The following is a 27,500-nucleotide window of genomic DNA, read 5'->3' as shown; positions in this document are numbered from 1 at the left end:
TGAGCCAGGCAGCACTACAGTCTGTTCAGACTACTGCATTAAACAGTTCCTGCATGCATTAATATAGTTTCTATTAATATATGAACAGAAAAGTATCTGACAAACCAGTAACATCCAGAGAATTGATCCAAACGTAGCCTCTGTCCTGCTAATGCCAGCTGGTTCCATGAATGTGTGTATTTCTCTCTGTCTCTCTCTCTTCCTCTCTGTCTGACTCTTCAGCTGGAAGATGCTCAAAGTAAAAGACATGAGAGGCTACTGGAAAAACATAAGGACATTCGGCAGCAAATCCTGGACGAAAAGCCAAAGGTTTGTCAAAATACAGCGTTACGTCTCAGTGACTATTGAGATAGCACCAGTTTGCACAAGCTTTATACTGTGTAGATGAAACACTCTCTCCCTCTTTCTCTCTCTCTTTCTCGCTCTTTCTCTCTCTCTCTCACACACACACACACACACACACACACACTTGCTCCATACTGAGTGTGTGTGTCACCTGGCTGTCACTGTTATTTTAGGAAGATGGTTCTGGAGAGGGAAGAGGTAAGCATTACTGCATCCAAGCGTTTAATGAATATGACCACAAATTTATTACAGCATTAATACCACGCATAGCGCCTGGGTGAGATCTGCCAGTCGTAACGCAACGACTTTAAACGCCCTAACAGAGCTGCATATGTACCTGCCTAACCCAGTAAAAGCCAGTAAAATAACTGCATTGAAATATGTGACTTTAACAAACAATGCCAAACTTACTGGATTTAGATCCAAATGAACTGCTCTGCGCTACAATAATTTCACAAGCATGTTGCGTAATTGGAACTAATATCTCTTTATATGATAGTTACACATGGATATTGCAAAATTAACATTTAAATTAACATTTGAATGCACATTTTTCTCATACAAAACTTGGGGAAAACTTAACATCAAGGATCTCCACAAAAGTTTTCAAAACTTCTCAGTGAATATAGTCTGTTGTAGTGCAGAGAGAAGGAGACTGTTGTGGCTAGACTTACCAGTAACACAACAAACACAGTAACTTTTTCTACAGCTGCACTAAGAGCCTGTTTTTGAATTCCAATACATGACCATATGTACCTACAGTATTCCTTTTAGATCTAGCCAATGCACTCTCCATAGTCTATACCCATATTATACATAAATGCATACGGTTTCACAATCCTTTTCAGCATTGACAGTTATTAGCTCTATGTTTGCTGGCCTCTCTTGCTTCTCTACTGCTTTGTCATAAATTTTTGGTGGAATGTCAAAGGCGGTTTTAGTCTTTGAGGAGACATTTGGGAAGGTGATTCGTACAATTAAATAATTAGCGAAACAGAGGTGTTTCCTCCATAGACTGTGATATGTCTTAATAATTTGAATCCTCCAGAAATCACGGTAAATGAATCCTCAGTTACGTTTTTGTCAGTTTGATTCAGCCTGTTCCAGTGATGTGGGAATCAGTTTAGCAAGAAACTTAAATGCATATCATACACTGCCATATGGATCTATAGGAGATCTATAGGATCTATGGGAGGTTCATCTTGTTAATGTTTCTGAGTTAATCTAACTTTTTGTGGCTGAGTGTACAAGGGCCCACCTCATGCTCTGTTTGACATGGTATCTTAAAGTAGCATTGAATCGTGTGTTCCATATTACCTTACCTTAAAGTCTTACTCGCTACATTTTATTGTTTTATTGTTTTCTGGTCTACTGTAAAGTATACACCAATTTGTATACATGTTTGTCTTGGGCTGTACTGGAGTAAAATATTTATTTGGAGGCATTCATATGGGAATAGCAAATCAGGATATTTGTTACTGGAAAATATGTAATACAATTAATGCAACACTAGGGGGCATTGCACTCCATAATTGGCACTGTTATGAAAGAAGAAAACCACTTTGTCTGAAAGTACTATATGTTACAGTTTTATTTCATGAAAACTACCTGATATTTGCTGTGGTGGTAGTAATGAGCTTGCTGTTCTAACTGAAGATAAAGTTCAAGTTGATCTAAGCACTGCTGTCTTACTAGCAATCTAAACATGTATTTCACATGTATTGAGGATGAGTATCTCTTACTTTGTGATACTTGATTTGACAGATTGGATTCTATATTTGTACATATATATCAACTGTTGTGATGGACAGATTGATTTGAAACTGGTGAACAATCAACTGGTTGCTGTTCAAAATACAACACTGCTGATTGCTTTTTGCTCGTCAGATACGTAGAACCAATCTACAGAGCAAAACCCATGAGGCAAATTTGTCTGCAGTGAGGATAATCCAGCTGCTCCATCTATGGAGCTCTAAAAAAATTATTATTATTTATTGGCTTTCCAGTTTTACAAGGTATCTGATGAAGATCCAGTGGCTTGTGTAAAACATGTTAAAGTAAAGTTCCTAAAGGGGATGCACTCACAAAGCATTTTATAGGACCAAACAGATAGGACACTTGAAACACATCACTACACAGGTCATGGTGTCCTGAAGTGACAGAGAATGCTAAAGCAAATGTGTAAAATCACACTGCTGGCAACATGTGAGAGAGTCCAAAAAATACCACACCAGCAGCCCTACAATGAATACTGGACACAGTGGCTGAAGTCATAGCATTACATAAACAGCTGTTTTTAGTCACTGAGGATCTAGGATTCCTAAGATTTATGCTCTATATTGTTTTGTGCTAAGTTATTCCATATGACACTTATAAAAAATGTTTTTGAAAAAATATATATATTTTTAACAGAATATGATGATATCAGCCCAGGTCAGTATTGGCTGATGTTGCTGACCGAAAATTTGTAGTCAGAATTGGTTAGATCTGTAGACCTCCTATTGTGGACAACAAGAAAGTCTCTCCCCCTTAATGCCAGTACTTGTCAACGTCAGTAGATGAACATTATGTACTGACTGAAACACAATGCTATTGCAGCGCGTCTCTTTCCTTGCATGAATAGGAGCATGGTTATAATGTAGGCATGAGTCTCGTCTGTCCTCATTTGCTGTGTGATCTTTGCCAGTTGTCACAGTTAGACACATGTGAGTCAGTGCCGTGGTCTAGATAGCTTTAGTAGTTAGTTCTGAAGGAAAGCACATTTCTACAGTTTAAAAACAGGTCAGATAGACTCAGATGTGTATGTTTTTAGATTTCATGTCGACTGTGAACTGAGCAGAAGAGATCAGGGGGTGAGCTGCAGTAACCAGGGCAAGGAGAAAAAGAGAGAGAGAGGGAGAGAGAGAGAGAGACAGAGAGAGAGGGGGTGGGAGAAAGAGAGAGAGACACAGGGAGAGAGAAAGAGAGAGAGGGAGGGAGGGAGGGAGGAAGAGGAGTAGTCCTGACCTATTTCCACACCTCAGAGCAGCCACTAATGGACAGCTATAACCATCCCTGGGTCTGTGGAGACATGGAGAACAGTCTCTGGACACTACTCAGTTAGAGCTTTCCAAGAAAAGCAGAGAGAGAGACCTGAACAGCATACCGAAAACCCAAAACCCACTTTAGCCATTTCTCATTTTAGCAAATGAATTTATCACTTCAGTTTCCAGGCCTTAATCTGGAAAATAGTTTCAAGAACTGGGAGAGATTGTGGATTTATTTCACAGGTGCCATAAACAATTGGTCTGATACACTGCATGACGAGAAATTTTAAGCTACGCGTGGATATTAATGCGTGAAAATGTTATTTCGATTTTTCATCCCTCTTTGCTTAAATATCACAATATTTTATAATCCTATTATGGCTACACAGAGACGCAGGAGGTGTGAGAGAGAGTGAGAATCAGGCGGGATTATTATCACGTCTCGGTGGGTGAGTGTGTGCAGGTGTCAGTGTCCTGCTAACGTTCCAATCAAAATGGTCCCCAGGATTCACACCTGCCCAGCATGGAGGTTAATCTAACGCGTGCTGACTTTCACAGTCACTTTGAAAAGACTCCTTGTGAAAAATTAAGTTCTCCCCAAATTGTAGACTTGCGGACAAATTCAGGCAAACTAAATAGCCTCCAGCTAAGTCAAAACCAGTGTAGAAATCACTGCAGTGAACTGACAAAACAGTTTGGTGTTTTCCCTGTTTATTGGTAATTAATGCTAGTTTGTGTTTTAATTTTTCAAAGAAATGTCAGAGCACCTCAGTCTCTTTTTAACCATGTTAGAATAAGACTCATTGAGGACCTTTGACTCGTGATTGTTTTCAGAATTAAGTAACTGAAAGTTTCATGAGCAAATATGTATCCACACTTACCTCTACTGAATTAAATTACGATGTTTTTTGTTTGCATAATGGAAAAGTGCAACCTTATCTTTTGGTCTGAATGACTAAGGTCCATATTTACTTTAATATTCAATTATCTAGTTAAAACAGGAACATGATCTCTCACTGAAAGCAAGAGTACCTAGAGTTCTTATTTATAGAATCAACTGTTTTTACAGTAAAACCATATGGCACAGTCTTTGTGAAATTCCCTGCCCCTGAAACTGTTACATTCAATGTCACTCAGAAAACGGTGTCGGACGTAGCTATCCTCCCACCCCCAGTTATGCAAGCACACAGCCCAAGGCAATATGGTCAGAGTGGCAGAAAACGGTCGTATGACTTCACAAACAGGAGCGGTGTGCCGTTGTCATGACAACACTCATCCTGGCCTCTAACCCCACCCCACCCAACAGCCTGTCTGCTCAGAAGCAGTGCTTCACATGGTCAGAGACAGAGACAGGGACATGAAGGCAGAAGTTTTATAGCAAAAAAGGGGAGAGACCCACAGGTTAGACAGGGAAAAAGAAAAGAGGACTTTAGAGAGGGTAAAAAATAGATGGAAGACTAGACAACACAGGTTTAAAGTGACCACACACTCACATGAGTAGGAGATGGGGAAGGTATAGTATACATTTGGTCCTGTTCTCAGAGAGAAAGAGAGAGGATTACAAATGGAACCCCACTTCATATAGTTTATGTCCCCCCTGTAATATCCTCCTGAGAGAGAGAGAGAGAGAGAGAGAGAGAGAGAGAGAGGGCGAAGCAGGGGGGGGTAGATAAATCCCTCTGGTGACAGGAGGGTCGTGCTTCACCTCAGTGCTCCTCATTGGTGCTGTTTGATGTGTGCGGTATGAGGTTGCTCTGCATTAATAATGCACACACACCCTGCCTGTGTCTCACAGGGGACAGATTGTCACTCGATAAAAACCAGAGGCAACCAAAACAGAACTCCCATATGTCAGAGACACTTATTGCTCCTGCAGTGTGTTAGCAAACCAGGACAGATTCATTCTCATTCACTTTGACGTAAACAGTGGTAGCCGTAGTTTCAAAGCTTGAATGAATGGATGGCGGAGGACAGATTGTTGTTTTTTCCGATAATGTATTGCCTGACTGCTTTGGTTTCTTCTTCAACATGATATGTTTGCTGGGCACTTGGGCTGTGCTAACCAAACCCAGCTGGATTTGAGCTCCTTCCAGTAACTGGGGTTTTTGGATTAGGAAATAAGAGCAGGGTTGAGATGGTACAATGAGGAAATTCAGTCATAGGTATCTGAACATGCATATCATCTCTTCATTTCTTGCACAGCTAACACTGCATGAATGAAAGGTAGGAGCACTAGAATAGGGTGCTGTAGTCCTTCACATTTTTACCACAGAGTTGTCCACTGACCATCACTTTCCTTATTATCCTCACTCCTGGATCAAAAACACTTTTATGAATGTTCCAAAAGTGCTTTTAAAACTGATTTTTTTTACATACCCAAAGACATTCAAATATTTAGATATTTAGTTGATTTGGTGTTTAACCCACCTAATTCATGTTGTTAACTGGTCCCAAAACACTTGAATAGAGGAACCAAGGTTATTAGCTGTGAGAGAGAACAAAGTGGCCTGCCAGATCAACACAATGACAGTAAGAATTATGAAGGACTGAGGTCCAAAAGGTGTTGATGTCTATGATGTGTCAAATCCTATTTTTACAGCAGCATTTCTGCTTGCATGTTAGCATAAAGAGTAAGTGATGAATCCATTTGCGCCTCTCTTCCCTCGATGGCAGATCCGAATTAGGCCAAATGTTCAAGAAGGTCATTGGGCTCCTGAAGTATTTTAAGAAGGCAAGAGAATCTGGATCTAACTGTGGTTTGTTGACAGATGACATGTCTTTTGAGGAAAGACACATTTTAAAAATGTCTCATGTTTGAGTCCAAATGGAAACTAGTCTGTGCTCTGCTCTAATCTCTCAAGGTCATTTAAGGAGAGCCAGTTAATTTGGTCTGTTCAGTCCACGATCGTAGCACCCTATGGACTCTGTCCTGAGAGAGAATGTGAAGTTATCTGAATTAGTTGTCTAATTTTTTGTTGAAGAGGAAAAGTGGGCTGTTTGGTTGCTAAAATAAGTAAATAAGTGAATGTCTAAAACCGCACATGTGTACTTCTGTTACATTAGTATATTTAGGGAAATGGAATGATGTTACCTCAATATTTAACACTCAGAGTTGTACCTTGAGACTGTTAAGAATATTTAAATAGAGCAGCAATACAGCAGAATTATTAGCTTCAACCCATTTACAGACAGAGAATCATATCAGTTTGCAAGTTTGCATAAAACCATTACTGGTGAGATAAGTGTGTTGATTTTAAAGTGGGAGTGACATAAAAATTAATGTGTGTAAAGTCTATGTGCACTGTGTTAGTTTCAAGGTGAAAAACATGTACATGTCCCTTTAACTTTAAATCCATGGAGACCTTCTGCAACTGTAAAGGTCATCAAGAATCACCAGTTTACTCAGTAATGATACAGACTAACCGCACTGACCAAGGATAAACAGGACTGGTAACTACATTCATAATATGAAATTCAACAACCATTGGCATGTGTAAGCCTGTACAAATTGTCTGAATGTGATACATTTTCGCAATTCTGCATCAGTACATGCTTGTGTGAATATAAGTGGTAATAATTTGCTGCTGTTTAACCACTTCAGAAACTTTATGACCTACTTCTATGGGTATGAGATATTGATATGAATGACGTGTCATTCATTTTTATGATATTTCATCATTACTCTAATCTTGTAGCCTGTCATTTGTTTGTTCTTATTTGACTACTGTTATCAAAAAAGATGTTTTCTCGGTCTGTTCTTTGTTTTTGCTCTCTTGGCCAGACTACCAGACTACATACCTGTACCACAACCTCAAGTCATTCTCCCACCTTAAACCAAACCCTTTATGGCACTGACAGGAAAAAAAGATACTACTCATACAGTGAAACAAGCAAACTTGACTTAGGCAGGAACAAACTCAGATGAAGATTTCCAGCAGCAAATTCCAGATTTAAAAAGCTTAAAATCTGAAAATTAATTAATCTCACTGATGCCTAAACACACTCCCTGACTTGAGTGATGGGATGTGAGTCTCATTGTCACATTACCAGTCTCTACAACTCATTTTTAAAAGCTATACCAAGCTACCACAAAGACTCAGAACGGAACAGCTCATATGATGTCATATTTGGTCGTGCCAATGTCATATCAGGTCACCAATCCCCACCCCCAATCATGCCAACTCTTTCTCTGACTTCCTTGTGACTTTTAATTACATCAGCTCTAGCTTTAACCCCCAGGTGATAAAGAGGTGGTACATACACTTTCAGGCTCACATACACACACACACACACACACTTCTCACATACACCCTGCCATCGTCTGCTCAGGCAAAGGGCGGCATGGGTTGTAGTCGGACACAGTTGGGTGCCCTGGTGAACAGTTGCTTTGGGCAGCCTTGCCCACTCTATGAACACACACAGACACACTCACACAGACACACACACACATGCTGAGGAGCAGAACCAAAAGCCTTTGTGGTTTTGCCAGTAGGGGGACAGCAGATGTCTCTGCCCTAAGTAGGTCACGCTTTGTGTGGGACGCATGGCTCCGTCACCGTCCTAAGCCATCTGGCAGCACCGTGTCCATGTCAGCTTGAGGAAATGATGAATTCCTACAAGGTGACCTCAGAGATGGGGTCGCCCGCTGAGGAAAGAACGCACATGAGCTTTCACCTGATCTCACCTGCAAAGATTCAGGGAATCACCAAATTAGACCTGGGGTTCAATTGTGCTCCAGAGGTGTTTTAAAGGGAAGAGTTGAGGCTTATAAAGGAGACATGTATTTTAGCAAGTAAAATAACAAGCACAGAAAAGGCCCCATTAAGCATCTGAATATAAATTTGAATTTAATCTTAGTGTTTATGTATGAACCTGTCAGTGAGATATATTCATTTTAAGTTTACAGATGTAAAGTAAATCTTTTGGAAAGGTCGACCAAAAATGAGCGTGCATGTGTGTGTGCGTGTGTGTTTCAAACTCGGAGTCTCTGACACAATTCGTCTTTGGTGCTTTTCTTTAATTACAATCTCCCAGAGGGCTGAGCAGGGTAGTTAACCAGTCAAATAAGCATTAAAGCAATTATTGGGTCAGAATGAATACAATTCCGTCATGTTTAATCATTAGGCTAGTCTATGCCTGGAAGAAAAACATCTTCCATTTATTCGTGTTAGGAGAGAGAGGCTAAGAGAGAAGACAAAAAGGAATAAAGATATCATTCTAGTTTCACACAGCATTTGTGACCCTGGTGGAAAATCACTGATGAATTAACTGTGGACTAAGGACCTCATTAACTGGTTCCAATGTACCCCTTGGGATCCACTGGGTCCTGTGGACTCTACATGATGTGCCTTGTATCTGTGTAATCTTTTCTCACTTGTTTTGGTATACCCCAAAGAGAAGCTTGGTATGTGTCGATGCCTGCCATAAATAGCATGCATTGTTTATGTTAGTATAAAAAAAGTATAAAACATTATTTCAAGTATGTGTTGTTCTTTGTCCTTGTATGGCAATGTCTGTTCCATATGCTTTGAAGAGAGATACATAATTCGGCTGTTGGCCCCTTTGTTTTATTTACACAGCTGCAAAGCGAGCTGGACCAGGAATACCAGGACAAGTTCCGGAGGCTTCCAGTGGAGATCCAGGAGTTTGTACAGGACACTGCCAAGGGCAAGCTTACCAACAACAGTGAACAGGGAATTTTGCCCATCTCCACAACAATCGAAAGGCTTAATCACAGAGCCGCTCATTCAGAAGAGGACAAGGAGGAAGGGTCCTCAGAGGGAGCTTATGACACGCCTCTTTAAGCTCCACCCATTTCTGTCCAATCTGGTAATGCAGCTGTACTTACATTAATGTATGTAAATACCTTTTTTTAAAAAAAAAAAAGAGCGAGAGAGAGAGATAGAAGGAAAGACAAAAGAGAAATTTCTATGCTCTGTTGTTTGCCCAGGTTTTATTTGCACGTTTCAGTACAACAACCGTAGGATGTTGTCTGGACTTTAAGAAAGTGGGGAAACTACTTACTTGAACTACTGCATGAATATCGATACTTTCCCTTTTGATCGTTTTCTGTGAATTGTTGCTTTCGGAAAGGTAAAACCCTTACAAATTTGAGTTTGCTGCTTGGAGTTTGGATTTAGATGTGCACTTGGTCAATACTTTTTGATAAAATCATTTGTATTATTGTCATTGTTATTGTTATTGTTAACTACTTTTTGAGCAATGAATAGGATGCTGTCAACCATTTGAAAGGTAAAACCTGATACAAGGAGTTTTAAGGTGTGCTGTAAAAGATGTAGCTGTAGGATACAGAAAGGTGGTGCAGTGTATATTAGTGCAGACATCTGAGGTTCTCCATCTCACATAAAACAGGTTAAAGTCTCCTGACACCTCCTTTATCCTCTGAAGTTAGTCAAAGTGATAAATATTTTGTAGATTTTTTTTTTCTTCTTTTATTATTTGTTGGACTACTCACAAATCTTGCTGTAGGAGTTGAAGCTGCAAGGATAGGTGAGTTGTGCATCTGCATGTTTTTTTGTACAGTTGTAAAGGTTAGTTATGTAGCACAGAGGAAAAAAAAAAACATATGCATTCTTAAATATGTAAATAATAACTTTGACTGAATAAATAAGAGGCACAGGATAACTAAATAGTAGAACTCCAATAATAGCAAATATGCTTGAAAAATATTTTAGCAGATTAAATGTTCAGAAAATATGTTTATTTTTCCACCTTTGAATTTTAATGTAGATGATTCCCAACCGACCTAATCTCAAAAAGAGACCGTTCTAGACCAGCTAACGCAGGGATGTTCGAACACTTTGACATCAGTGTCTTAGGGTCCATCCTCTCTCTATCATTTTCCACAGGGCTGGTGCTGTTTAACTATTTTAACTTACTTGTAAAGTCCACAATCCTTGTTATTGTAGCATATGAACACTGAATATAAAAAGGGATAAAGCACTCTGTTGAGAAACATGGCTACTTAATGCATAAAGCAATGTTAATGTTGACTGACCTCAGAGAGCACATAGAATGTGGGGAGTTAAATTGCTTCAGATCTATTTATAATTTACATTCTGCCATACAGATACATGTAATATGTAGTACACTTTACCGTAAAAGGCTGTCCGTGTAGAATCATGATTAACACTGATTATAACATGTCTACTATGTAAAGGAGAGGTCTGTTTAGGGATTTATGATCTTTCTGATTCACAGGTGTAATATGTCTTGGGTTTTTAATAACAAAACAAAACAAATAATCAGCCTGTCATCCAAGTTCTTTTTCTCTAATTCCCTTTACATAAAATGTGATACCGAGACATTTATACTTATTTAGTGACGTTATTTATCGTGACATGAGTAGAGTCAGAATGAGCAAATTGGTGTGTCTGATGGCTCTACTCCCATATCTTTGTGGACATTTTTATATGCAGTTTTACACAGTTATCAAGAATCCCTCCTGAAAACAGTAGAAGTTAAAGAATCAATGAACTTCTCATCCATTTGCTTTGAACTTAAATTAGCTTCTAATTCAGAGACATCTAATCTTGGTTAGATTAAGAGCATTGTGTTCATGGCTATCAATGCTCACTGATTTTCCAATTTCACATGTACAAATAGGCATGAAGGAAAAGTTATTACTTAATTCAAAGAACATTCAATGCAAAATAACAGCTCAAACATTATCTTACAAGACTGGACATGGAATGTAGCTGGCAGTACTGATGGAACAGGACTGAAGTGAATTTTTTCTCAGAAAGTGCATTGGTAGTTTACTCATTCAATACTCATTCAATAAAGTGAGTAAACAACCAGTTAAGCCAATTTTGAACTTTTCACATGCTGCACATGGACTGCTAATTTGTTAACAATATGTGGACATATTGTTACCTAGATTTGGAGATTTTTAGTAACTAACTGTTGGTTTCATGCTATTTTTCTTTTTCTTTTTTTTCGGCAAGCTGACAATAAAAGAGGAACATGAATAATGCTTTGCCTTTGCATATTCAGAGGTTCTATACAAGACATTTACTTTCTGAAACGTGTAAGGGGGGTGGTTCAAATCACTCCTCTACACCACACATTACACATATACATTTATTCATCAAACAAGCTGTATTACAAACCCAGCTTAGCCCCAGAACCAGCTTTACACATACTTCAGTACAGTTCTTTGCAATGTGCAGATGCTCAAACCCCTTTGTATACAAAGTGCTTTTGTCTGAACATATATGTCAGCCAGAGCCATTCTGAAAATACATAATGAAATCTATATTAGTCAAGTGAAAAGAAAAGAAATGAAAGAAAACTGTAGAAAATGTAAACCAGATGGTACTACACAGAACTGTTCTGTTGCTCTGTTGCAGTCATCTGGTTATAGTGTCTCATTTGGTCTCTCATTTGGCCTCTTATGCATTAATATCCAAATGGACTTGGCCTGTGAGATATGGGGCCGCAGAGTTACGGGCTTGTTTCCCATAGCCATTTACTTCTTTATGAAAGCAGTGCTCACTAGGGAAAGAAGGCTTTATGAGGGCTTTAAAATGATATTCCTCTTTTCGCTCAAGTGAGGTCAAGACTCTTCAGTCTGTGTCATTGAGAAACAAACTGTTCCCTTGAGGTGTGAGATGAGGAAAGTGCCAAACAGAGAGAAAAAGAACTGTGCATGATGTACCTCAGACAGAACAGCTGTCCCTAAACCCAAAGTTATTTTTTCAGTTCTGGGGGTACTGAGTATTCTTCAAACAATACATTAGAGTTCTTTAATGGAACAAATTGTAATTAAATCACCTCTTTCAATGCCCCGTCAATTCAATATATTGGCTGTTTTTGTAACAGAATTTGTATTTGTTTACCAAAACATTTAGCCCATTCAAATTTGCCTGTGCCTGTGCCTATAACATAGTTATAAAATGCCATTTAACATGAATAGATAAATCATCTGTTAAAAAAGAAATAAAAACAAACAAACAAAAAAAAATACTTGAAATAAGAAATGACATTACTTGTAAAGTGAGTCCAGATTTTGAAGTTTAAAAAGAGTTATTGCCATGAAGTAAGAGTCCTGTGCCTTTGAATCTGTTTGCCTTGTTTGATGTCGAATGTGTGCGATGTATCATTTTGTCGAATTGCCATTGTTTAATGATGTTTTACTGTATGTCTGTTAGACAGTGTGCACTTTTAGTACAGTTACACTACTGAGTGACGTTTGTGATGAGCAGTATTGCAGAGATGTTTCATATAAATGCTAACCATTTTTTTAATGTGTCTTTAATTGTGATAGTACCATAACTGACATAAATGTATGCCCTCTGTACATGTTTAAGGTGAAGTTGTATCTAAGAATAAACATATTGAGATGAAAATAGATTAGAATAAAAGGGAAATGCTTATTGATAAAATAAATGTTCCTTATGCAAACTAATTTGTTGTCTTGCTGTATTGCTATTGTGATTGTCTTTTCTATGTTATTGTACATACTAAGCAATATAATATGATGTACATATGTAATCATGTATATAATATCACATTATAAAGGTGCTGAGAGTTTACCTGAAAGCTGCATGCAAATTCATTGAATTGAGTAGGGTAAATACATGTAGCTAAACAATTCATATGAAAACTCAAACTGAACCTCAGTTAAGTTTAAGTTTTATCCGGGGATATTTGCTTGATTTGTTTAAGGTAAAGAGTTTGCATAACATTTTCAGGTTAAGTCATAACAAATAGAATGGTACAATATACTACACAATACAAGTAAATGAGATTTGACTGAATGATAATAGATTACTTAGTGTGAACTTCAACTACCCGTGGGACAGCATCTTAGCAAATAAACAGGTACCACAAGATACTGTAGCAATCTTGGGCATGACAGTGTAACCACTGCACCAGGTCATCTTTACTAACTGCCTCCCTTCATAAATGTGTTATGGTTTTTAAGGCCTGATTGATCTTTATTTGCATTTTGAATCATCTAATCACCGGCCATAATTTTCAGCTTTTAATTTTAATTTTTTTTTTTAATTTTAGATAGTTTATTAATCCCTGAGGGGAAATTAGGTCTCTGCATTTTAACTCACCCGGAGCAGTGAGCACAAACACACACACACTGAGAGCAGCGAGCAATTAGCACACACACAATTGGCAGCAAGGAGGCACTTAGAAGGCAGTGAGCACACATAGGGCAGCCACACAGCCTGGGGAGCAGTTGGGGGCTAGGTGCCTTGCTCAAGGGGGCTTCAGTCGTGCATACTGAGGGAGGGGAAAGCACTGTTCTTTCAACCCCTGGCCCTCGCCCCCTGCCCCTGCCCCTGCCCACCCTGGGGATTGAACCAACAACGTTTTCAAAGAAAAAAAAATTGGGGCTACTTAAAAATGTGTTTTGTCAGAAGTTGGATTTGAACCCACACCTCCAGGGGAGACTACGACTTGAACGCCAGCAGCCACTGAACCAGCTGTCAATGTTGCAGCAACTTGGATAATATGACAGCCTGAGCACAACGCCTTAGACTGCTTGGCCATCCTGACACAACATGTCACTGTAATCAGTATAAGTGAACTTGTATAGCGGTATAATATTTACTGGAATTCAGAATCTCAGGAGAAGACATTACATGCTCGAACTTTGTGCTGATGTTGGCTGCCCATCACTGATCGCCATATAAATGAGTTTCATTTGGGGCATAGATAGTACACTTGGTTGTAAAGGAGAGAGAGAGAGAGAGAGAGAGAGAGATAGACAGACAGACAGAGAGAAAGAGAGAGATGTTTTCCTATTAACAGTAAATAATAAGGCTATATTTCAGCCTGTAGTGCCTGCCATAAACACAGTTAAGCTTATCTCCTCTGGAGGCCATAAATACTCCACTGAGCCCCTTTCCTCTCAAACAAAGCCTTGTCCCTTTCATTTGACTTTCAGGTATCTCACCTTCTCTAAAATAAAGAAATAAAGGTACATCATGAACAAATAAAAACACATCATTATCTGGAAATAGGATTATATTTTATGATCATATTTTCTTGTGAGAACACCAGCTACCCAGATTTGTTACTTTAATGTTTCTGCTGATTGAGTAGAATATGAGCCACAAAAATCTATTAAAAACTTGGATTTTTGGTACTCACATAATTCATTTAAAAATTTTACATAAGGATACTGCTTGCTTTAATAAAATTACTTTGAAATTCTGCTAAGCCTTGGAAACTAGAGTTTATGTGTGATTCAGCCACTGAAAGATCTAATGAGTGAAACAAAGAAAAGTAATCATGTTAAATATTCAGTTTTGGAAAACTGAGAAAATGCGAGTGTGCAGAGAAATACAGAGCACTCACGAAAGGGAACTATAGTTCCACAAGTGTAGCCATTTACTGACATCAAATCAGAACAGGAACTACACTTGTACTCTCTATCAAAACAGGAACTACACTTGCACATACACTAACAGGAATTTTCTTTGGCCTACTACCTTGCACCCTCAGGTACCCCTGTTAATTTTTAGATAGGAAATATCAAGCAGTGTACTTTAAAAGAAAGGGTGGAAGATATGGCTGTCCCATGTTAGAGAGGCTTTCTGAGAATTCCCTGAAGATATAGCTTCCATGAAAAGTTAAAAATGCATTTTGGAAAAAGTTCAAGAGCTTCCCCTTTTTGTGTTTTTTTTCTGAAACCTAGGAAATATTTTAGGTTGTGTTTTTGTTTCTTTTCTGTTTTTTTTTTTAAATATATAATAAACAATTAAAATCGATTCAAATGTATTTTGCAATTGATACTAAGGCTATGAGTCAGCAGGTAATTAAAAGCGTCAGAGGAACCTGGAAATGATGACCATTCAAAGAAAGAGCTTTGACCATGAGTGTAAGTGAGGAAAACAACAACAACCTAAATTTGCTAACCACTCTACATGCATAGAAAGAAGCACTGTGTGTAGTATCATCCGAGGTGAAGATTTTAGAAGGGTCACAAAAAACTGTAGAATGAACTGCTCTGTTCACAACATAGGTAACTGTGTTAGCTGCCAGTAACCATGATCAAATAGCTCATCAACCTTTTTAGTGCTAATTTACACCTTTAATCCATTGTCTAGAACTGTGTGTGTGTGAATGTGTGTCCGCATGTGTCAGAATGAGGCTGTGTGAGAGTCCTCGACCATCATTTTAGCACCTCTCTCAAAGATGGCTCCATGCTGTTATAAAATGAACACATGCAAATAAAACATCATTGCCCCCCTGACAACATCCGATGTCCACCGAGAGTCTTCATCACATTCCAGCAAGCAGGAAGCCAGCTAATTAACCCTCTGCTGGGTCCAGGACACAGACAGAGTTGCTTTTAATATGTTTCTGGAGGCTGTGCAAACAATAATACTGTTGCCTCCTTCCAAACAGCAAGGAATACAACCACCTCTCCATCTGTTCAGTGAAGAGGAGAAATATAAGGTAGCTATGCTTTAATAAATCCTATCTTTGGAAGCTTGAGGAGACATAAGGTGAATATTCAAAATGATAGATTAATTTGAACATTCAGACACTACGCACAGGTGGTCAGTGGCTTGTTTCATTATCTTTTATTTCAGAACTGTGGAAACGTATGTTGACTGAAATGGGGAACATTGGATAGAGGGCAAAAGTACATACTGAGCAAACAGAAGTCTCAGATCTTCTGTGTCTCCTTTTGTACACCTGTCAAATCATTATTTACTTTAGAGCAAGGGGTTGTGTGCAGACTTAAATATAATGAATGTAAGTTTATTATTTGTTTTTCATAATTTCTCAGCTTGTCTGGAACAAATCACACGTTGACACTTTTACGCCCACGCCATAGTAATTACATCTGCTGCCGTTGGCCATCATTACTAACACTGAACAAGATTCCCATTTAGTGAGGGCTAAAATGATCACTCTGTACACAGAAACATATTACTGTAATGAAAGAGTAACAAATGAATAAATACACGTCCAAATACGTGTACTCTCTTACTCTCCCTCCCTCTCTATTTCTGTCTTTTAGACACACACACACACACACACACACACATAATAACACAGTACATCACATTTCTGTTTGGCTTTTTGCTGACCAGTGGGAGGCTTTTAAGCATATTAAAACACCTCCAGATTCTTAGAGACAAACGTGGAGTTTTACAGAGACATTATCGGATCTTCTAGCCAGGGATTACAAAATTCCACGAAAATCTCTAAAAACATGGACGTACTGAAAATTCCTTTGTTTCCAGACTTCATATGCATGTTACGGACTTTTCACAAATGATGTTTCTTTGTTGTGCAAATGGTCGTCCAGGCTCTGATCTAGATAACTCTTTCACAGCACAGCGATTTGGTGGGGAAAAGGTAAAGCTTTGTGAAGCACCGCGCTGTCTCTGCCACTACATTACATACATTCGAGTATTATTAAGCTACATTACCCGTGACAATGCAAGATACGCAGAAATGATCTACTTCAGTCAACATAGAGATTTAGGCTGTCTATCAATAGTGGATCCTAATGTTACCAGATAAGAGAAGCCATCAGAATTAGTGACAAAAACTTGGCACCATTTTCCAGTTTTAGACTGTGCGCCATCTCCATACAGCATTACATCGTATCCCTGGCCGTTATGTTATATATGTACTTTGAAGGTGAGCAGACCAAGCTGTTCTCTCATAAAAAAAGCGGTCGCATCCGGAAGTAAGGAGTGTGTTTCGATGACTCACTCCACCTGACAACTTGCCATTCACTTTGCTCGGGGCGCACACATATACACACTCACACGCTCTCACGCGAAGGGGTGTCTTCTCAAACCTTATCAGGCAGCTCTCCACTGGAGGGCTAGTGACAGCTGAGCGGGCATATTGGGAGGGATAAAAAAAACGACCCAGCAGCTGGAAACAGGAGGGGGAAAATCCCGGCCCATCCTCCGCCAGCATCACTCTCTACACAGGATTTAGCCCACTCCGCCTGCGACCACCAACTCACGTAAGGAAAATGATTGGTCTTTAGTTGCAGTCTTTAATCTTGAAGCTCCATGTCCCGGCTGAGGTTCAATGATCTGCGGGGTCCGAGATTGAGTGAGAGGCAAGCTGCTGCATGACAGCGGTGGGGCTTCTAAACGCGGACAAGAAGCCCAACTCCATCAGCAGCAGAGGTCAGGCTGAAAGCGCATTTTTCGCATCATTAGAGATAGGACTCTTCCCAGTGATAGCTACATTGCTAGCTGTTTGAGAACCACTGGTACTCAGCCCTGTTGGACTTTGAGGTAAGGAGAAGTCTTGTACGTGCAGATGTAGGAAACGTTATTTTATATTTCTTACACAGCACGTGCGCCAGGATAACGTTGTATCCACTTACGCTAACGGTAGGCAAGTGCTCCATTCCACAGCCTCAAGAAAATGTAAATGCTGCCTGTTAGCCACTGAGCTAGCTTGCCGCCCGTCAGCTAGCTAGATACACTATAATCAACAAGCTGGATGCGAACTAAAATAGAGCAAAATAAACAAGATATGATGCAGCACATTCGATGATTCGCTTTTGTGGCTGAGTTGGCAGATCCTACTCAAGTTCTGCAACAATATTAAGTGCAAAGCCTTTGGAATGGGGGAGACTTATTTCGTCTGCTTAACCGACACTTTAAGAAGAATGTATAGCTTGCGAGTAACCTGCATTTACTCTTTTGCGTGTCATAGCGATTGGCTTAACATTTTTTTTTATTTGTTGACATTCCCTGTATATCAGCTAGCTGCCAGTGTTTTCCCTATACTAGCAATAGCATACACGCGTACAGCTTGGCAATTGTGCCATTAATGTTATCGCTTACGTAATCCAGATTCATACAAAATGAATGAATCGTAACATTTAGTGTGTTGTTGGTGACCATGTATGGCGATTCCCCGGCATTTTATCAGTTACTGGTGAGAGGAATTATATTATACGAAGGTTTTCGTTCGTCGAATTATTGAAGTGGAAAATAATGTAACTTATGTATTGTTAGAGCCTCTGCGACTCATCTGAATTGCATGTCGAATTCTGTATAGAGGATCAGCGTTACTTAGCGGTAGTACTGATGGCTTTTCAAAGCAGGGATAAACTAATGTTCTTGCTGAATATTATTTGACCACGTTTTGGCCTAGAACATCTCGCCTAAACGAACAGGCTAGCTACTATATTAATTCCCCAAGGAGCGTATTCGATTATATGAAGAAATGCATGAATGTAGTTTAATATTAGCTGTTTGTGTGATCAAAGAGAATAATAACGGCCAGAGCCGGAATCATAGAAGACGGATACGTGACCGGATCACACCTGCTCTCCAGCCACCTGTTTGCGGGAACGCGCAGGCGAATATTGTGTCAGCACGCGCAGTTCATTCACAAAGAAACCAGCCTGAATTACACCCTCCCTTAGCTAACTGCGGTTTCTGACAAGGTACACAGTGTTTGATAGCAAAATGAGCAAATAAATGAAATTTGTTCATGTATGCGCTGTGTGAACATAAGCCATTCCTCATCCAAGAAAAGTCTTAAGCTTTGCATCGCGGATGTGTTTTTCTTATTGTCTAGAAAGAGTTTACTCAGAGGGAAAATATCACTGTCAGTGACGTGAACAGTGCACTTTGAGCTGCTAAGTAATTGAACACAGCCTATGATCGAGCGGAAGGACCGGGATTCGTTAGACATTTCTATTGCAAGAGCAACAAATTATAACTGCAATAGGAAGTTGCTGTTTATGTCGTTCAAGCAGCAAAGGGGAGGGTGGGGGTTACCTGCACTCATGCAGTGCACCGCGTTGTATTGATGAACTGAGGTAGCATAAGAGGTTACATGAAGTATGGTTGTTTTTTTTTTGTTTGCTCCGGAGTCCAGTTGTGCTGTTTTGAATGCACCTCAATATGCACTGCGAAAGTTATGCTTTCCTATGTGTGATATATTCGACAGAAACAGTTCAGAGACGTTCTGATCACTGACGCTCTACTTCGTTTTGAGATGTAATTATTTTTAGAGAAATGTTCCAGAGTTGTGTTTGGTGTCATAATATTATAACAATGTTATAACATTACCTGTGAGTCAACCTGTGATTAAACTGCCAAATTATAATGTGTCTCACACTTTGCATTAGCCATGTCATGTTTGATTAAGGTGTTTGATGTTTGGTTATCAAGTTTTCCCTCCAAACATTTGGAATCCTCAGCTTCTATGGGAAAACCATGAAAACTCTGAAGCACAATGAAAGAAAGAAAGACACATTTTAATATATGGGCTTTAATAAAACTAGAAAAAAACATTTGTTGAACCATAGACGTGTCATTCAAAATCAAATAATTGTTTTTTCTATTCAGTTTAACTTTTTGCAGATCACTGAGGAGAGACCAGGTTGTCTTACTGGAGAGATGACAAAAGTAGTTTCATTTACGGTGTAGTGTTTTGCCTTGCATTTAAGAAAAAGTACACACACACGCTACATTCTGATTGAGATTTGCATGTAGACTGAGACCATTAAATTGGTCCCTCTATGGCCCCTCTTCAAAACCACTTATCAGGCAGAATTAAACTACTTCTCTGGCCTAAGGGCATTCTAGGGTTTTACACACACACACACACACACACACATACACACACACGACTGCACACAGAGCTTGAAGATAAGTCTCTCTCTTCCTGTGTTTTGTCCAGGATGTGCAATTTTTATTTAACAAAAACAGGGCTCGAACAAACCATATTCTCTACAGCGTAACTGTAGTGTTGACAGTATGATGGGAGTTGGTCCTCAGCTGTTTGCACAGAAGTGCAAACATTGTCAGGAAAGTTCCGTTCTTATCTGTTGAAGGTTATGAGCACATTCTTTTCAGTGGAATCCATATTTTTTCCTGAATATAGTAATTTTTCATAACTTTGAATGGGATTGAGGGCTCAGTCTCTGAATCCTTGCCTTGATGAGCGCTATGTGGAAAAGCATATTATTTTTTCATTAGATAGCCTGAAAACATGGTGAGTCATTGTGTTTCTGGCTGTTATTCTTTCAGAGAGCCAAGCTCACATTGCCTTTTATGAAGCAGACAACCCATATTGTAATGTAATGAATGCTTTACTTGGCTGTGGAGCAGATAAACTGCTCTGCTGCTTTGGAGCAACTAAACAGTCTGCCGCTGATCAGTCTTAAGAAAGCGCCATAAACTGTGTTCTCAGATACTGTAGCTTGAAATAAAGTACTATTTGCATTACCGAAGTGATTTCTTTAATCTTGTTTCTTGTTTTCAGGAAAAGAGATGCCGCTCTGCCCCTAAAGCACTTGATGCAGAAGTGGTGAGACGGTAGGTCCTTCAAATTTTTGGCTTTTTTCTTGTGCAGCTTTTGTTTGTTTTAATTTTCTTGGCATGCTCTCTCCTGTGTGCGGTAACACATCCTCCACAAAGGTTCTCTAAAAAGTTCTTTCCAAATACTCCTAATGGACCCTGTAATGGGCCATTTCAAAAACGATGTGGGATAGCAGATACAATGTTGGCCTTCTTGTGCGCATGTCTCGGAAGCAGATTCTTGTTGTCCTGTCAGTATTTGACACGCCCCCCCCCCAACCCCCCAACCAATGCATGTGGCATGTGTAGATCTTAGTTTATTTGGTAAAGGAAGAAGGTCCTGAGAGATTTTGTGGGCAAGGACAAAGATTTTGTTGGCGTGAATGTTTTGATAGGCTATATACATGTTTCAATTAATTGTGCAAAGACTTCGTCAAGACTAGTTTACTCCATTCCTTTCTTGCTCTCTGAAATGGGAGCCTCCAGCCTTGAGGCTGTCCCATCCCTCTTGATAACTACACTGACCTGTGGGAAATCATGAGAGGATGACATGAGTAATCAAATAAAATCAATCAGCTCAATAGATCTGAATGATGACCTAATTGCATGTAGAGCCTTAATCATCAAGTGTCAGAAGCTGAGTATATTCCCCAAGACCCTAAAGATTCCCATTTTCTGTCCACCAATCAGCTCAATAGTTACTGCCAGTATGGGAGGTAGATCCCCGCTTGCCACTTGTGGCTCATCGGTCTTCCTTATGAATTAATCTATATTGGATTTATGTCACAGTGTTTCTTAAAGTACAGTATACTCATGGACAAGATTACATTCCAACCTATTGAGATCATGTAGACATTTGTCCAATCAAGTTGAAGGAGCTTTAATCCCATATTTTATGCCAGGGCAGTGAGTTGTCATTTCTTTAGTGCTTTTTCACGTTTTTTTTTAGCAGGTTTTGCAAAGATTATGCTTTCATCCTGTTGTGTTATTTTTATTCTTTTTTGTGATTGGGTTAAGACCTCACTGTTGAAAAGCCGTTTACACTGCTTGTTGGCAGAACTGTTTTGCTCTGTTGTTACGCTCTAGAGAATTGTTCTCGAGTTGTATTCCAATGCTTGTGAGATGCTTGTGGTATTGCGTATTAATAGGCAGTTTATTGGATTTTAGAAGTTGCTTACAAATTTGAAGCAGTGGAGAAAGACTGTTTTATATGTTGTATGGGGCCCTATCAGTCAACTTACAAACTGGTTTCAAAAATAATTTACAACCACAGATTTATAATCATAATCAAGGCAGGGCTGAAGGCTACCTGGTACATACTGCATAAGCTAAGCACATTACAGCCAGCTGTGAGTGTCTTTTTGCACTTTGGAGTGTTAAAAAGACATCAATCAATGTGTCATCAAATGAAATTATCTATGGTTTATACTGACATTATTGTTTAAAAACTTAGAAATCTAAATCCATCACAGTGTCCTCATTGCTTGGTTGTATTTCAGTTGATCAACATGTCACCGTAATTCACTGTAGTTAAGACGTTACAATAAATGATCATTTTTGCGTTTCGTTCATTCTCTGGCATGCATGGTTTTTGTGCAACCAGAATATTTCTCTCTAGTCCCACGTATTGGGCGACAGTTTGTAAACTCAAACATTATTTTTTGCGCAGTAGTTTCTCTGGGGGAATTGAGCAAATATGATTTGTTGACTCATTTGTTTTTATCCTTTCTTGAGAAAACAAAGATTAAGTGATACTCAAGTATTCCGAGACTCACAATCACTAATTTATGGGTGACAGGCAGCTCTCTGATAACTGCGTTTGTTCCAAAGTCATCTAGGCGAACGCATGCGGCAGCACCTGGTCTATGTACGTGAGTCTAAAAATACAGAGAGAGTATGTGTAGACCTGAAGCTATTATCTGTTCTTTCTAGATCCACCCCCCCATCCCCCCCCCCCCACCCCTCCACTGGAAAGCACAGCTCTCTGATCGCATTCAGCCCCTGTCTCAAACCACTACTGGGAGTGCTACATGTGAACATAATTTGCACTTCCAATTAAACTGTCGACCTTTGTTCCATTACTCAGAACGTGACTCCTGTACGTCCGTGCTTTTTCAATCTATTATTATCCATTCTGCTATTGAAACTTGCCAGGAGAGACTCATCCTCAACAAAATTCTCAAATCTCTCACACCAGATGATTTCTGAAATGATAATGTTCTAGAGACAGATTCATTTCAGTGAAGCTGCTACACTGCTAACACTGACTCTCTTTAGGAGCAGGCCAGAGAGGAATCTATTAAAAAGAGGCTTTGTAAAAGGAGGAAGTACCACTGAGTGAACTTTTCCCACTCCATAGAAAGGAGTTTGAATATGCCTAAGTCTGTCTGTGAGAACACATGACTGTCTTGGAAGATCAGATGACTTTGGTACACATTAGGAATTCCGCCTCTGCTGTAATCTCTTTCATTGGTTCTCCTGTCTGAAGAGTCAGTTAAACACTACTCAGGAGGAAAACAAACACATCTAAGGTTTCAAGATCCTTTTCAGTCTCATTTGTAATCATATAGATCCTGATTGTGTGTGCACATATGTGTGTGTGTTTGAGGGATGGTTTGTTTGTTTTTTTCATAATTGTTTAGATGTGGTCTGTTACAAAGATATCCTGCTCTCCTTCTGTAATTTGTTTTAGGATGCCCATAAAGCTTTAAGTGGGTATTGGAATACAGTTATCAGTCTAGTAGTTCTTATTTGTAGACATATTCGATTGTTACATACACAATCAATCTGTTTAAGAGCTTTAATGCTAAGTCCTATCAGTATTAATCAGACCTGCCAAGAGGACGTTAATAATTAATATGAAAGCAAAACTCAAAGTAAATGATTGAGGTTAGACAGGAACCGACAGGAACCGACAGGAATAGACAGGAATAGAGATCAGTGCTCATAGTTTTCATTATGTCTGCTGTTAACTTTGGACAAACAAAGTCAGAATGATGCTGTTCTGATATGCCCCTCAAGCCCTTTTCAAATCACAGTATAATATATCTTAAGTACTATTCCAACACCACAACACACTTAAACACTCACACACACACAGACAGTCTCCATACATCTCTGGCAGCTCACGCTCTTACAAAACACTCTTACATGAGATTTGACCTGAGGGCGGGCTGTGGATGATGCCACATGTGAAGGCTTTGGGTCGATGTTAGCGGTGCGCGCTGGGAACGGTCGGGAATAGGTGTCTCTGAAGGAGTCCGTGGACCCGGGGCTCCTGCTCCGCTAATGGAATTTGCTAATTAGGCAGATGGCAGCGCGTAGCAGTTGGAGAGATCTCGTCTGTGTGGAATTAGACCACAGCGAGCCTCAGACCTCATTTCTCCTGCTTAAGGGACAGACAGTGTGACATCACTCCCACAAGGCCTTGCCAATAAACCGCTTTTATGCAGGCTACTGTATTGCTCACTCTCTCTCTTTTGCATCACTCACCCTCCATTCTCTGTTTCCTCTCTCTAGCTCTTTCTTCCTCTTTTTAGATCTACGTTCCTTTCTAGCCACTCTCTGACTTGTCTCTTTTGTTTCTCACACCACTTAGTCCTCTGTAAAAATCTGCTTTTGCACCTTGCCCTCATGGAAGGCTCAGTTCCTATGGCTGATATGTTGGTGTAGTGTGTTCACGGAGCGTAAGCCCAGAAAACAGCTCTCTGAGTTGGTCTAAATCGTTCAATCCCTCTTAGTTCCCAGATTGTGACAGTGTCAAGGTCATGGAGTAATTTGTTCTTTAAAATCCCAAAGTGAATTATATCTGCCAAAGAGACATGTTCTCATCATCACTTAGATGATATTTCTGGTTCTACATGCCACACTCCGCTAGCGTAGGAACGCAAACCGTTGTTTAAGTGGGACGAACTAGCCGTGACCTTCCTGAAATCTCAGATGTGCTCCGACGAGTGGACAGGCACGCAACCAGGGGGTATGTCAACACCTCAGCCCTGTTCAGTGAGCCAGAGATAGGCCTACATTATGTCATTTTGAAATACCTCCCAAATCTGCCAATGTGCCACCCGTTGCTTTGTTTTCCACACAGAACAGCTTGGCTGTGTTTTTAACAGACTGAGATTCTCTCTGGTTTTGGGATTATCAGGCTCTTATCTGATGTTCTAATCAAGGGAATATTTTTTTGTGTGTACATGTGTGTGTGTGTGTTACCTGACATAACGCTCTGAGAGGCTAAAAATAAACAGCACTTAGACGGATTTGCCTGCTTCCAAGAGAGACCCAGCAGCGGCTGCTGCTGTGAGGAGATTTGAACAGATCCATTTTTTGGGGCGGTTTGATCACTGACAAATCTATTAACCAGAGATTTGATTCTTTTAATAGCTGGTAGGTTGGTTTTAGTCTACCATATACATTCATTTTTCATCAAAGATAATGTGCACAGAATGGATCAACCATATCTGATCACATAGTTTTAACTTGAACATATGTAGATGAAGAAATATAGGTTTGTTTAACTTTAACATATATGTAGATGAAAGAATATCCCAGGTTTCATTACTGCACTCATCTTACAAACATTTCTCACACAGTAACAATGGTGAAAAGCAGTTTAAATAAGTGCAAGATAAAGTCTGTCATCACTGTTTGACCAACATTGGACCTTCACTTTCTTATGTGACTTTGCAAACCTGTTGGAGCTATCTGAAAAATCTCCATGGGTTCTGCCATTCATCCTGACTAACTGACATGAAGTCATGGTCGTATGCCATGTTCCCACAGACTCTGCTAGTGTAAACATGAGTCCGCTACGCAAACCAACACTATCCACCTTTTATGGGACAAAACTTTCTTTGAGCTCTACTGTACACAGTGAAAACCCTTGATGCAATGAGCTTAAATGAATGGATTTTTTATGGCTCCACTTGAAATTTCATTGATTTCGTACAGAGTGGAAGAGAGAAGAAGTGGACAGCTAACCACTGCAGTTGTGATAGCCATCGACGGACATGGCTTTTGAACTCCCCATTCCCCCTGCCATTAAAGTATTTGCATTGTGATTCTCATTAGTTCACAGATTCTGGACTAGGCAGCTATGCTTATTATTCACTGCACAAGGACCACAAGCTGTCTGAGTCACAAATGCCTTTGAAATGTCCTTTTTTTGGAATTACCATTACTTTGCAATTAGAGTTGGGTATTGTTTGAATTTTATCGATTCCGAATCCGATCCTGATTCTGCTTATTGATTCTCCGTTTCGGTTTAAAAAGGGGGAAAAAAAAGTTAAATGTTTAGATAGCAAAAATATCTTTATTCTTTTTACCGTTAACCGATCATTCACAAAGTAAACACTATTTACTAGTATTTACTAATACATACAGCAAAAACTTATGATCCACAGATGTGCATTAAAAAAAACTTAATAGATAAAAATCAATCTAGAGCAGTTAATTGAACTAACTGCTGGTTGTTTTGGTGAGACTATTTTAGTGTTCTGGTGACAAACACATGCATCTTTATTCATCCTACATTTTACTAGTCAAGGACATCCCACCCTATCCCCACTATCAGAAATAAACACCTCGTCCAGAGGTCATTTTAACCGTCAAAACAAGAAAATGTAAAAGGTATTATATTCTTGATGTGCAACCCGACTTGCAGCTAATGAGCTTCCCATATGCATTGCGCTTTGCCTTGTTGTCGTTTACTTTTCTGAAGTGAAGGCACACTTTTGACCGTTTACCGCGGTCCATCTTTCACACTGTTGTGACATTAGCCACGCATCCTTGCTCGTATCTAAACAAATGGACACGTTGATGCATGACATAGTCATGTAGACCAGTCCTGGCAGATATCTGTGTGTGTCCTTGCACATATGTAGCCTTTTTCGAAATAGTGATAAAGGGTTATCGCATTTAGGAACTGATTAGCAGAACTGAAATTAAATTTTTTTATGCTGGATTCAGACTACACGATTTCAGTCCGATTTTGACACAATTTTGTTGTCACAGACAAACTTCCAGCATTGGGCCGAAATATGAACATCGGGGGCGACAAAGGGATCTCTTTACCCCATACAGTGTGACATAATCTGAGAACAGCGATGTGGCGTCTAGGACACCACATGACACCCGACACCCGACACCCAGCTGTGGGCAGCCGTGGTCTAGAGGTTAGAGAACAGCTGCAAGGAATGCTGCCCACTGCTCCTGCGTCCGGTGCGTGTGTTCACTACCGGTGTGTTTGATGGGTTAAATGCAGAGGACAAATTCATTGCTCACTGTTCACAGTGTGTGTGTGCAATCACAGAGATTTACATTTGTAACGAAACTCGACACATGTCATGAGTCTAGCATGTCAGAAGTTTTTGTATTTTCCTACGTAGTTTGACATGTCCTACAACGTGTTCCCTGACGTTGACCAACAGGATGAATGACAGTCGGCCTCCTGGACGACCTATGAACTCGTGCAAGGTTGTGAAAAGCAGCATATGATGATTGGTCGGGGTCATACTTGTAGTGTTGCCAGTCTCCTGACCAAGACACGGCAAGAATTTATGGCACCATGATTGCCTAATCTGATGCGGTGACCATGGTGAAAGACAAAAATATCATGTAGTCTGATCCCAACATTACGGGTATCCGGTACTTGGCATTTTGGATTTGGTTCTAATGTGGAACTGAGTTTCCATTCCAAGCCCTATTTGGAGTAGTTACACAACTTCTGGTTCCATGATTAATTTATCTACATCTCAAAGTAGTGGTCTTTGTAGTGGTCTAACTAAATTCAAATCTTGAACTGATGAAAACTGGAACTGATGAAAAAAAGACTTTTTGC

General features: G+C 39.6%; 1 protein-coding gene across 1 annotated transcript in view; it reads left to right on the top strand.

Moving 5' to 3' along the window:
* The window catches only part of plcb1l (phospholipase C beta 1-like), an 86,230-nt gene extending 77,055 nt beyond the window's left edge, over positions 1–9,175 (top strand). Inside the window, exons 32-33 of the mRNA XM_030771190.1 lie at positions 223–309; positions 8,951–9,175. Of these exons, the coding sequence (XP_030627050.1) occupies positions 223–309; positions 8,951–9,175 (312 nt within the window). The remainder of the gene's footprint in view (positions 1–222; positions 310–8,950) is intronic.
* Positions 9,176–27,500: the final 18,325 nt, after the last annotated feature.

Source organism: Chanos chanos, chromosome 4 (assembly GCF_902362185.1).
Source record: "Chanos chanos chromosome 4, fChaCha1.1, whole genome shotgun sequence".
NCBI lineage: Eukaryota > Metazoa > Chordata > Actinopteri > Gonorynchiformes > Chanidae > Chanos > Chanos chanos.
Note: the sequence above shows the minus strand (reverse complement) of the source record. Positions and strands in the feature narration are given on the sequence as shown.